General features: G+C 40.4%; 1 protein-coding gene across 1 annotated transcript in view; it reads right to left on the reverse strand.

Moving 5' to 3' along the window:
* Nucleotides 1-13,011, reverse strand: part of SCML4 (Scm polycomb group protein like 4) — a 47,630-nt gene that overhangs the window by 21,063 nt on the left and 13,556 nt on the right. Inside the window, exons 2-5 of the mRNA XM_081940027.1 lie at nt 12,420-12,549; nt 10,612-10,812; nt 8,110-8,301; nt 394-663 (exon numbers count right to left, since the gene is read on the reverse strand). Coding sequence (XP_081796153.1) covers nt 394-663; nt 8,110-8,301; nt 10,612-10,812; nt 12,420-12,549 — 793 coding nt within the window. The remainder of the gene's footprint in view (nt 1-393; nt 664-8,109; nt 8,302-10,611; nt 10,813-12,419; nt 12,550-13,011) is intronic.

A 13,011-nucleotide genomic window follows, 5' to 3' on the forward strand; every position in this document is an offset into this window, starting at 1 on the left:
AAAGGAGCTAAATTAGAGTCCTAAATCATTGTTTTCATCAGAGCAGTCAAGAGAATTTAATGGGAAATCTAAAGTTACTGTCATAATTGTGTCTTATACGGTTACTGTAATTTGTGTGGGTTTATGTCCCAGCACTAAGCTTAACTTCTATGGACTTAAGTGCATTTGATTGCACGAGTAAGCCCTGCGTGTCTGCAGGCTTTGCACAGAGTTTACATCCTTACACAGTTACTGCACAAAGGTTGGGGTGGGGTTTGTTGCCACAATCCTACTGTTATCTGATTGCAATTACTGTACACACAATTGCTTTCTCAAGAAGAGGTTTGAAGTAAAGGCTACAGAAATCAGCAAGGTGATAAAATCGTTAGGAGAAAGGAAAAAGTGATATGTTACCATTTCTGTTTCCTTCCAGAATGGTTCCGTTTCTGGTTGGGCTTGATGTTTGATGCCTCAGGGTAGCGGTTGATGGGCCTCCCGAAGCCACTTGAGCAGAGCGATGACTGCAGGAGGAAGAGGACCCTCCACCGTGCCGCCCCTCTCCAGAACTCTGTCTCATGGAGTACAATGATCCCATGCAATTAAATGCTGAATCCGAGGGATCGATGCTGTAATGCTTTGGGGCCAGTTGATCAACCAGATAATCTTCAGGTATAACTGTTTCTGCTTGAAAGAGAAGAATCAGGTTATCGTGGAACGCGGTCCTATTCCCTAAAGCAACAAAATTGATTTTGAAACTTGTTCTTTTTAATTCTGTTTTAAAGACAGTTTAAATCCACTAGCAGATTAAAGTGTGAGCTACTGCAAATGGAAAGAGTTGTATTATATACAAATTATTAATAAGGATGTGTAATTAAAATAAGTTGGCGTTTATTTTTAAGACGATAGCTACCTAGTTTGGAAATTAATTAATACTGACATCACTTTCAATCTGAGACTCGGAGCTTAAATTGCTTTGGAATGATAATCTGAATATGTGCAGAAAAGGTATTATTAGGCTTCAATAAATATGTAAGTTCAAGAGCTTTCTGGGGTGGTACAAAATAAATCACAGAGCAGATCGGTGATTATTGACTATTAACTCTCGTCTTTGCTTGCAGTTACAACAGGAAAGCGTGAAAGGGGCACTTCATTGGTAAAACCTTGTGCTACATTTTTAGTCACGAGAATAAGCAAAATAGATTTTGACAGATCTTTAATCTTCCCCAAAGAAAACGCTTTTTATTGGTGCAAGCCCTATGTTTTATTTGAAATGGGGCTTTGTTAGCAAATTACAGGAGAGGAAGCACTTGGCAGCAGTTGTCTAATTTAGAGTTTTCAAACTTTTTCAGGCTGTAAAACCTGTTTATTAAAAAATTAAAAAAATCCCGGGATCCAGGCTCAAGAGGCAAAGCTCTAATGATCGAAAACTGTCTGTGTGGATTGAGGTTTCCTTTGCCTTTAGTCTCATCAAGTTTTTATGGAGTTCTGTGAAACACAGCTTGAAACATCTTGGTATAAGTTACTATTTTAGAATGCTTTAGGCATGATACTATAATTATGGGAAGCAGAATCAAAGAGTGGGAACCATGATAATATTGGAGAGGCTTCTTATCTTTCACCTTACACTTGAACACTAATTCCCAGATACTTGCTGCTGCAAAATACTGATACTCTGATTAAAAAAAAAAAAGCAGGGGTTATAATATTTCAAATTTTATTTTCCATCGGTGTTCTCTGCACCACTATAGCCTTTTCTTTTATTCATTGGCGTTAGCAAGCCGTTATGACAAAAATATTAGTCATTAAAATGCTACCAGGGAAGATAGCTCTTGACAGTTTAATTTCAGAAACACGAATGAACTAGACTGTACATTATGTCCAGAATGTTATCACATTTTCTGCACAAGCACATTAAAACAATAAAGAAACGAAGACTGCCTGGGGATTTAGAATTTGCTACAGGAGCAAAGGGAGATCCCTCTTTTCTCGGTAGATGATTTCTCTCTGATAAGAAAGAGTCTTCTTAATATTATATGCAAATGTGAAAGGCACATGCTGAGGCTAGGGCGAAGGGTTCATCAGTTTGGCAACTGACCAGATTTCCATGTTCGTGTTAGAGGTCTCCATAACAGCCTTCTCCCTTCAGATGTGGTGATTCAAATGAACCTTACATTCCTCTCAAGATCGGGGCTAGTGTGCTAGTTTAGGAGATGGATGTTGTAGTCTTATCTGGAGGCTGAAAGGCTGCTCTAAATTTTTCTTGGAAACAAACTATAAGACCTAGCTGGCCTGGTATTCATTTGGGGTTAAAACATTGTTTTCTCCTTTGTCGTTTTTTCCTTTTCCATTATTGTATTTTTCTTGGTCAAAACAAAAACAAAACAAAATAAAACTCCTGGTTACTAAAGAATATAGTCAATGTAAAAATGTTGTGCTGGATATATGCCAAGGGTCACTTCTGTTCTCACCAGATGCCCTCGGGAAAATCACAGTCTCATAAACTGATATTGAAAGACCATTAATTTCAATGCAAATAGTATTAAACTGGAGATTAAGAAGGAAGGTGGATGAGAGGTAATTGGAGTCATGGGATAACCCAGTGGTGGGCAACCTTTTTTTTCAACTGACCCAATACTCGCCAAAACCACGATTGAAATTTATTTTGAGAGCCACATTTTTAAAACCGAAAATACATAGGATGGTACACTGTTTTTAGTTTCAATAAACTCTGGCATTTGAAGCACGCAAGTCTTAAAGCTGTCAAGTTACAAGATCCTTGCATCCCTAACCCTTTAGGAAAAAAAACCCAAGAGGTCTTCAAACCTGACAGCTTGAAGACTTGTGGACTTCAACTCCCAGAATTCTGAGAATTGAAGTCCACCAAGGGCATCAATCATATTAGCCCAGGGATCTGCAAAATTGGCTCTTAAGACTGGTGGACTTCAACTCCCAGAATTCTGAGAGTTGAAGTTCACCAAGGGCATCAATCATATTAGCCCAGGCAGGGATCTGCAAAATTGGCTCTTAAGACTGGTGGACTTCAACTCCCAGAATTCTGAGAATTGAAGTCCACCAGTCTTAAAACAGCCACCTTTGCAGACCTCTGTGTTAGCCCAAAGCCTGGCGCTGGGCGGGCCTTGCTCCCCCATTGGTGGAGCCCCAAGAAGCGAGGAGGGAGAAAAAGAGACGGAGGCAAGGAGCTTCTCCCCCCCCCCCGCAAAAATCTTATCAGGGAGCCGGCGGGCAGTAGCAAATTAGCTGATCACGCAGCATGATCGGCTAATTTGCTACTGCCCGCCTGGCTCCCCGGTTAGATTTTTGCTGGGAGGGGCGGGGGGGAAGCTCCTTAGCCTCCGTTTCTTTTTCTGCCTCCTTGCTTCTCGTCCCCGCCCGACTTCAGGATCCTCCCTAATCATTGTGGATCGAAAAGAAAAAAGGGAAAGAGGCGCTTGTTTTGAAGTGCCCGAGAGGAGGGAGGGGAGCGGGCGCCCGGCACACAGAAGAGCCACATTAAAATGTGTAAAGAGCCGCTTGTGGCTCGCGAGCCACGGCTTGCCGACCACTGGGATAACCCCACCACCACCATTTTTCAATGTCCTATAGCCATGATGGCGAACCTATGGCATCATGGAGTCATATTTGCCGGCACGGCAGACCTCAGTTCCCAAACTTCCGGTTGGCCGTTGGACTGTTTTTCACCCTCCACAGGCTCCGGGGGCTTTCCTGAAGCCTGGGGAGCGCGAAAAACAGGTCCAATGGTCAAGGGGAAGTTGGTTTCCAAACTTCCGGTTGGCCCATTGGGCATGTTTTTCACCTTCCACAAGCTCCGGAGCTTTCCTGAAGCCTGGGGAGGGTGAAAAAACGGCCCAAGAGGCCAACCGGAAGTTCAGAAATAATCGGTTTCTGCTTCTGGAGGGCCTCTGGGGGGTGCGGAGAGACCGTTTTTGCTCTCCATAGGCTTCAGGAAAACCTCTGGAGCCCGGGGAGGGCAAAAACTCGCACGTGAGGGGGGTCACACACGCATGCACAGGTGGGTAATTTTGGCATGCCTTTAGAAAAAGTTTAGCCATCACTGACTGCCCTATAGACTTCTTCCCTTGGATATTCTTCAACTGCTGCTTTCCTTTATTGTTAGGAAATGGGCCAGAGCGGGATGAGTCAATCTATTTGCTATTTCTTTCAGATGGAAGAAAGACAGACAGACAGACATTATGTATCATGTTATCTAATTTAATGAATGTGGAGTTCATTCTCTGTTTATATACAGAAACATTTAAATAGTGTTGAAATATACAGCTTTGAATATGTTTATCTAAAAGTTACCTATGTTCAGAGCCACAGGTTGGGTTCCCTCTTCATTGTAACAATGGCTAACCAAACAAACTATAGAGGTGCCTGTCAGATTCAAGAGAGTTAATAAATAAGACAGGCAGAAAGGAAACTTTGCTCTCTGTCTTAGGCTCTATTTTAGCCAGCAACTGCCTGGGATATTAGCTGCTTTTCAATTATTCTAGATTATGTAGCTGCCACTCCTGACTCAACCTGTGCTTCCTGAACCACCTGCAGATTTCAAAGCTTTACTGCTTATCTATTTCATAAGATGATAACCATGTTTTCTTGTATTTAGCACTTAATCTTATATATAGCTTCAAAGTGCTTTACAGTCTTCTCTAAGTGCTTAACAGAGTCAGCCTATGGCCCCCAACAATCTGGGTCCTCATTTTATCAGCCTTGGAAGGCTGAGTTCACCTTGAGCCAGTTAGAATCGAACTGCTGGCAGTCAGCAGAGTTAGCCTGCAATCTTGCATTCTAACCACTGCATCCTCACACCATTCTTTCTATCACAGCTACTTTTCGGAATGCATGATCAGTAGTCAAGTGGCTCCTGGTTCAAAAAAACATTGTGAATCTTGGGCTTAGAATTAGAAGATTTTTTCCTGCAATTATGCCATGTGGAGTCAAGGCGTGAAGCAGGGATGGGTTTCTGCCGGTTCTAACGGGTTCAGTAGAAGAGGTTCCACAAATCTACCATGCCAGTTAGGACCCGTTCCAGCTGTGGAAGGAAGGAAAGAAGGAAGGAAGGAAGGAAGGAAGGAAGGAAGGGGCTTCTTCAGAGGACCCGAGGCAAGAGCAGCGTTGAAGCCTTCTGAAGCAGCTGGAAAAGGTATGTGTGGGTTGGAGGGAGAGACCGTCTTCAGTTTTGAACGCTTTGAATGTATAGTTTGTGTTTGCAGGGATGAGCCACCCATGATGGCCAACCTGACCCGGGGTGAACCAGTTGTTAAATTAACACACACACATGCTATCAAAGTGGATCATGGGTGCTGCGCTGCAATGGAAAAACAGGCAACAGAGTAGCCAGCACAAGGGGGGGGAGGAGGAGCAGGGAAAAGAAAGAGGGAAAGCGGCCTTCTTCTCCTTTCCTCGCGCTGGCAACTCCATTGCCTGTTTGTCCATTGAAGCGCAGCACCCAGGATCCACTTTGATAGTTGGGGGGGGGGGGTGTAATTTAACAACCAGTTTGCCTGAACCAGTGTGAACCGGATGAATCACACCACTGGTTCCGAATAAAAAAGGGAAGGGTGTTCAATCATATAGACATGGACACCATTTTGGCTTTTTTTGACTCTCTTGCAGTTGCCCTTGTAATAGCCTTTACGTAAATACCTGTATTGCTGTCATTCAAGACCTGTCCAGGGGAGGCAGAGGCAGCGGGAACCACACTCCACTTTTGACTGAAGCTCAGCTTTCACAAAGAATGAAAAAAACAAAAAACCCTGTCTCTCAAATCGTCCCACTGCATCTCATTTCAAATGCCGGAGACAACCTAGCAGCCTTCCCTTCACAAACTGCTTCAGACAGGCAAATAGCTTTCTATTAAATATTGTTGTGGTTGACTAGATTGCACAGATCTTCCGTTCCCCCTTTAAACCTGACCTTAATATTTTATGTATTGTTTAAAGGATAATGTTCCAGGCAGAGGAATCTATGAGGCAATAAATGAATTGTGCAGGTAATTAAATGAAGAACCAAAGCCAGAAATACTGATAACCATAAAAAACATTTATTTTGACTTTACTCCAAAGCTATATGCAGCAATTATTATAGGCGGGGGGGGGGGGGAGGGGAGGGGAGAAGATTGAATGCTACAGGACTAAGTAAAAGGAAGACTAAAACAGCACATTTGTAGCATACAAGGAATTGAACTCAAATTCTGTTTGTTGTGTTTTTCTGCTTTCAGAAGAACACTTGGAAGTCAGGTAAAAGACACTTATGACTATTACGTTGAGCCATTAAAATATGTTTTTAATGAGTTCCTCAAAGCATCTAATGCATTTTACAATTTGGATAAAAGAAAACAATGACATTAAATTTCATAGCCTTCTTTGCCAGCACATTCTAAAAAAGATTCCATATTTAGCAAACCTGAAGATGACATAGAAGGGGAAAAAACAACCCCTATCTCTCAAATTATATTTGCCTAGAAGTCTAAATACATGGCAGAAGCGAGGCCTAACATGCATAACGCAAATTCTGTTGAAATTAGATTTATTTTTTACCTTAACAAAAACACATTTCACAGAAAGGCCAACAGTTATATTGAATTTCAAGAAAATCTCTCTCTCTCTCTCTCTCTCACACACACACACACACACACACACACACACACACACAATACATGGAAGAGAACAGAACCTATGACCCAATTTGTTTCCAAAGGTTTTGTTACTTTGAATCACTTCAAAAATAGTCTTCATCCTCTAGCAAAATTCATGTACTCCAATTACCTACATTATTTTAAAAATAATTTAACACTCTTTTTTCTTTTACACACACATCACAAGCATTCCCTTCTGCTTCTTTCTTGTAATCTTTATAACTCTTGCTGTTTTCCCCTCAGCCCTTCCTCACTAGTGCTACTTATTCTCACTGTCACTCTGGCTGCTCATTTTTCTCCCTTCATGCCATTCCAAACCAGACAAGGCAAGATTCTGCTACAATACTGTTAACAATGAAGCTGACCCCAGAAACCCAAATGGTTTTTGTTTCCTGAGGCTGCTCAGGAAAAGCTTGACCTCAATCTTGAAAGTCTCTCAACAAATGAAGAACCGTGATGGCGCAGTGGTTAGAGTGCAGTACTGCAGGCTACTTCTGCTGATCACCGACTGCCAGCAGTTTTGCAGATCAAACCTCACCAGGCTCAAGATTGACTCAGCCTTCCATCCTTCTGAGGTGGGTAAAATGAGGACCCAGATTGTTGGGGGCAATATGTTGACTCTGTGAACCGCTTAGAGAGGGCTGGAACACACTACGAAGCAGTATATAAGTCTAAGCGCTATTACTAAGTGCTAGTTCTCCACCTCAACTTCTAGTGTACTTAAGACAGAATTACTTTATAGCTCCTTCTCACATTTCTGCCTTATCTTTAAGGACTCTTTGCCTTGATTCCCTATGTTTTCTCCTTTACCAGGGCTCTATCCTATCTGTTCCCATGGCCTGTTAAATAGTTCATCACAATTTGCAATGAAAAATGGATAGCTGGGTAAAAGTTACTATGAACCCCTGTCCACCCACCTCTGTTTTTTTCATTTGAAGAGTGCACTGTCTGTGACAGGTAAATGAGTCCTCAGTTAAATTCCTTTTCCTTTCCTGAAACTGACATTAATTTTATAATTGACAGAAAATATTGACAAGAGAATCTAAATTACGTGGCAGCATCTAGCTAACATTGACTCATCTCAAAAACTAATCAGGGTCAGGTCCAAAATTAGTTGGTGCAGAGCAAAAAGTAGCATTATATATTTTGGTATGATGTAGTAGTCAAATAGTCAATTGGAACTAACGTAGTAGAATCTTTTTTTCTTCCATTCAATCATGCCTGATTCTTGAAGCCTGCCTGGATAGGTCCCTACAATTTTCTTGGCGAGCTATTTCAGAAATGGTCTGCCATTGTCTCCTGAAAATGACTTTCATTTCACTGAAAATGACTGGCCCAAGTTCACCCAGTTGGCTTTGTGGCTAGGGCAGGACTAGAACTCACAGTCTCCCTGTTGGTAGCCCAATACCTTAACCACTAGACCAGCTGGCTCCCTCTTGGAAGATTCATATTTTTATAACACTTTAACCTACCTGATTCCATCTGTCCATTTTCATACCCTTCTGGGTTTTCAGAAGTGTTATATTGTGGAAAAGGCTGGTTGCTAAAAAGATTGTCGCATAATAAGTTACGGCAAAGCTTTTTGAGGAATCGCAAAACGTAACCAATACTGTTCACAACTGGGAGACTCAAGAGGTGCTGTTTTCCTTCAAAAGAGGCAGAAACTGATGGAGAGAGAAAAAATATGTAGATAGTTACAGTAGTTACAGTCTTACATGCAAAGCAAGCTTATGTCCCCTTGACTCAGTATGGCTCTTCCCTACCATTGGCTTAGTGAAACAATGGCTTATTTCAGCCTAATATGACCTCCGGTCAGCATGGCCATTTTTACACTATCCACAGTTGCTAAACTATACATTTTCCATGTTAATTTATGCTATTGAAATGCTACCACTTTAAAGTTGTGGTAGGAGAATTTTTGGGGTTAGAGTTTATACCAGTGGTTCCTCAATTCTGTCAATTTTGATGGAAATAAAAAGGATGTCAGAGATCTTAAAAACAGTTTTATTTTACCTTTGCTACATTGAACTGAGTCTAATCAGAAGCTTTCAACTGCCACTACATTCACATTTTTGGGAATTCAACCTTAGCCATACAAGAAAATAATAATAATTTTACCAGATATAACAACGTGGCATGTTTTCAGGATTCAGCTGAAGTGTTTTTTGTATGTGTATGTTTAGCTTTTTGTTCTTTCAGCACAGGTGCAAATAGGACCAAAATGCCCAGAGGGAAAACGAAAATGGAAACAGAATATAAATAAATGTTGCACTGTGGGATAAAGCTTAGAATTGCACAACATGACAAGTCTTGTAGTGGAGTAAAACAGATTTAATGGAGAAGATAATTGTCAATATTTTTTTAAAAAAAATCTTAAAGCATGTTTCTACCTGTATTTTAAAAAGAATGATATAAATATTGTGATTCATCACTGTATTTCAAAATACAGTCATGAGCTGAAGAAGCTTCTTGAATGAGAACCAAAGTGTCATCAATGGAAAAAAAACAGAAAGTCCAGTTGCCTCTTGAAAAAGCACCTTTGGGACAACCATGACCTGGATGGCTGATAATCTCTATAGACAATGTATTTCAAAACTTTTATAAATATTATTAATTTTAAAGCAATGAAATATGGATTAAAATACTTCAAAAAGCAGGAGCCAGTATCTTATTGTATAATAAATACATAATAGCTCTTAAAGAGAATATGATCTGAGAGACAGCAGTTGTCAGACCTGGAAGACATCTTTTACATTGGGCCTTCAGGCCTGCCACATTTTCTACTGTAGGAAAATGGGAGGGGAAATTCGATGGAGTATGGGTGACAGATAGTCAAAGTAACACTCTTTTCTCAGAGAGTCAAGGACACCGTGCCCTGCAGCTGCGATGATGTAACTGGGAGGCATCTCCTGTTTTGGATGGTGCCTGATTGGGTGATGTGATGGACATGTGGGTGCTAGGCAGGGACTTGAACTTTCTTTTGTGCGGGGAAAACTTGGAAACTTTCAGATTTGGGGTTTCCCAGATGTGCCAATATGACACCTCTAATAAAATGGAACTTTGAAGAAACTCAAGCCTCAGAGTCTTCTTTCGTTGGGGGTGTTACTTGGAACCCTGACAACAGTTAGAGCTCTCGCTGACAATCTTTTCATCAGAGTGATGTATGTATGTATGTATTTGATTTATATCCCATTTCATTTTCAGTCAGAAGCTCCAAAGACTAGAAGCAGCATGCCCTCTTCCCATTTTTCTTCACAACAACCCTTGAAATAGGTTGGGTTGAGAGATAATGATTGGTCCAAAGTCACCCAGTGAGTCTCTGAGGTTTAGGGTAGATAAAATGGCTGCCTTTGTTACAGCAGGTGACTGTACCTGTTTGATTAGCAAGAGCAGATTAGTACAGTACTACTATGATACTACCCAGAAATCCAGGGCTTGTAAAATAGATCAGGAAAGAGAACAAACAAGGAAAGTACATGTTTATATAGCCACAAGGAGTCAAACTCAACACTTTACCTTAAACAATGACACATTATAAATGGGGAATTACCTAATTATTCACTGTCACAGACAAATAGGCATGGGGCACAGAAACAAGTTGAACAAAGAAATCAGGTGGATTGGAAATCCAAAAAACATTGGATTATATGTTTATATGTTTACATGAATGCATGACAGCTCAAAGTGGAGATGAATTTCCATTGGTGAACAGCTTTTCAGACTTTGTTCTACTTATTCATTTATTAAATTTATATGCCACCCATCTCTCCTAGTGGTGATGCTAAGCAACTTACCAGACTTTCTCAAATATAGAATGGATGCAGGGGAATATCATTGCAGGAAAACAAAGCCCTACCAACTCTACTCTTAATCAATTTTATCAATGAACACTGGATAGAAGACTGTTCAAGGCCCTGATTAGCATTCCTGAAAGCAGAAATACATTTACTGCAATGCACTGTCTCCATTTTTACCTGACACCATTTCAGCGCCATAGCCTTGCTTGACAAGCGAGAAGACCGTCTTTTGCTGGTGGGCACAATCAATGCATGCCTGAACTGTCTGCTGTAGCACTATGGAAGGTCGTTCAGGTCCAAAATGATCTGGGAGTTGCTGTACTCTCTTTCGCTCAAGGTACGGCCCCACATTCGCTTGCTTGTTGACATAAAGGCAGACTGCAGGGAGGGAAAAAGTCCTTGTCATTGTCCAAACAGATCTCTAAAGACTTCATAAAACGTCATTTCCTTTCTGTGTCTCTGATTTGCTTTTGTAAACTGGAAATTCAGGCCTTTGCAGACCCCACGTATCTGGCATCTGGTTGGGAAAGGTCTCGCTGGGTAACTATAGAAATATTGTTGTCCCAGAGGTGCTTTTTTAAGAGGCAACTTTCTGGACTTTCTTTTCTTCGAAGACGTTTCACTCCGAGCTGAAGCTTCTTGGATGAGAAGCGAAATGTCTTCAAAGAAAAACCAGAAAGTCCAGTTGCTTCTTGAAAAAGCACCTTTGGTACAAGCATGACTGAGAATCTTCATAGACATATAGAAATTGTTGACTTGTTTCCAGAAAACGGTCTACACTTCTGAAGGATTTCCAATTGAAGCCAGAAATGTAGACATAAAGAAGGAGCTGAAAACCCTGGCTCTGCGTAATGAAGAAAATTGTGAGTATAAAATGTGAAAGCAAGAAATCAAAATGGTTAAAATTTGATAAAATGAAGGTTTTTTTTAAAAAAAAATGTTAGAATTCCTGAGGAAAAAAGGGGATTGTGACTCTTTTTTCATCCATGTTTCTCTAATTATCCCAGATGTCAGCATAAAGACTTTTACTCAGACTTCCGTTGTATCTTACATTCCATTCTACTTGGGTTTAAACTTTGAATGCAATTTATTACTATAAAATACAAAATTACCTTAATCCAATCTATTATGTAGTTGCACAGATTAATATAGTAGTTTGTAATATCAATATTGGTTTTTTCTAAAACAAAAATGCTAACGTTTGATATACCAGAACTTTTTTTAAAAGAAGGATACTCTACTGTATGCAGATCTATTTATGACTATGTCTTAAAAGACTGGTCTCAGTCATATCAAAACAAGACACATTATTATTGCTGGCCACAAAAGTATTAGAGTTGTCATCATTCAGAACATACATCGTCATCCTGTTTCCAACAGAAATTAGAGAGGTGACAAAGAAATTATTACATAGCAAAGAAGATAGATGTGCAATGCTGTGGATAAGAGACAATTATTATAACCATAATAAAAATGTATTACTTGAAGTATTAAACAGCTACTCAGACTGAACAATAGAAAGTCTCAAAGCATTTTATTCTGGATAAATAGGGGGATAATGGCAATAATAGCATCTCATAGCTCTGTAAGCCATTAAAAGCCTACATAACAAAGCAGAAGATGTAAACAAAGCAGGAGAACCCATTGTAAGCACAAATGATGGGCACAGATGGCTTTTCTAAGTTCTGATGATGAATCTATTCATGAATAAGCACCCATGTTTTACTTTCAGCCTGTGGCACAGGGTCTCTTAAATCAGTCAGTACACAAGTTGCTTCTGCGCATCTCTTTTCCTATTATGTACAAACCAAAGGAGCAAATAATACTGAAAACAAAAATAGAGGAAAACATCAGTTTGGAAAGACAGCTGGCAAATTAATTGATAAGCTGTCTTGGGGCTCTCAGAAGGACAGGGAAGAAAGCTTGCTTAAAAAACATTGGATGTAAAACAAGGCTTTCATTTTGGTGGATTTGATTCCACATACCTGTGAGGGCTTGCGGTGCTGCCGAGTTGGGAATTGTAGCCGCATCCTGGGGGATTGAACTGATGTCAGGTTCTGGGGTGCTTCTTGGTGGGGAGATTGCTAAAGGAGTCATTAGAACACGAGATTTCAGCTGGAAGACACAACAGATGTTGGTCATGAAAAAAAACATATCAAATCTATTCTGTTTGCCATCACGGTTCTAGAGTCTCAACTTGTTTTTCATATTGTGGTGACCAAAACTGGATACAGTATTCCAAATGTGGTCTTACCAAGTCCTTATAAAGCAGTACTAATACTTCACGTGATCTTAATTCTACCAATCTGTTAATGCAGCCTAGGATTACATTGGCTTTTTGGGCTGTTGTAGCACACTGCTGGCTCATATGCAAATGAATGCCTACTAGGATTCCAAGATCCCTCTCACAGTTACTGCTATTGAGCCAAGTTTCACCTACTCTGTATTTGTACATTTGGTTTTTCTTGCTTAAGAGTAAAACCTTGCTTTTCTCTACATCACAGGTATCAAACTTGATCGTGTCACATGACGTATCATGACATGTTGTAATGTTTTTTGCCTTTATGGAGCTGGGCT

The sequence above is a fragment of the Natrix helvetica genome (assembly GCF_964273705.1).
Source record: "Natrix helvetica genome assembly, chromosome: 2".
NCBI lineage: Eukaryota > Metazoa > Chordata > Lepidosauria > Squamata > Natricidae > Natrix > Natrix helvetica.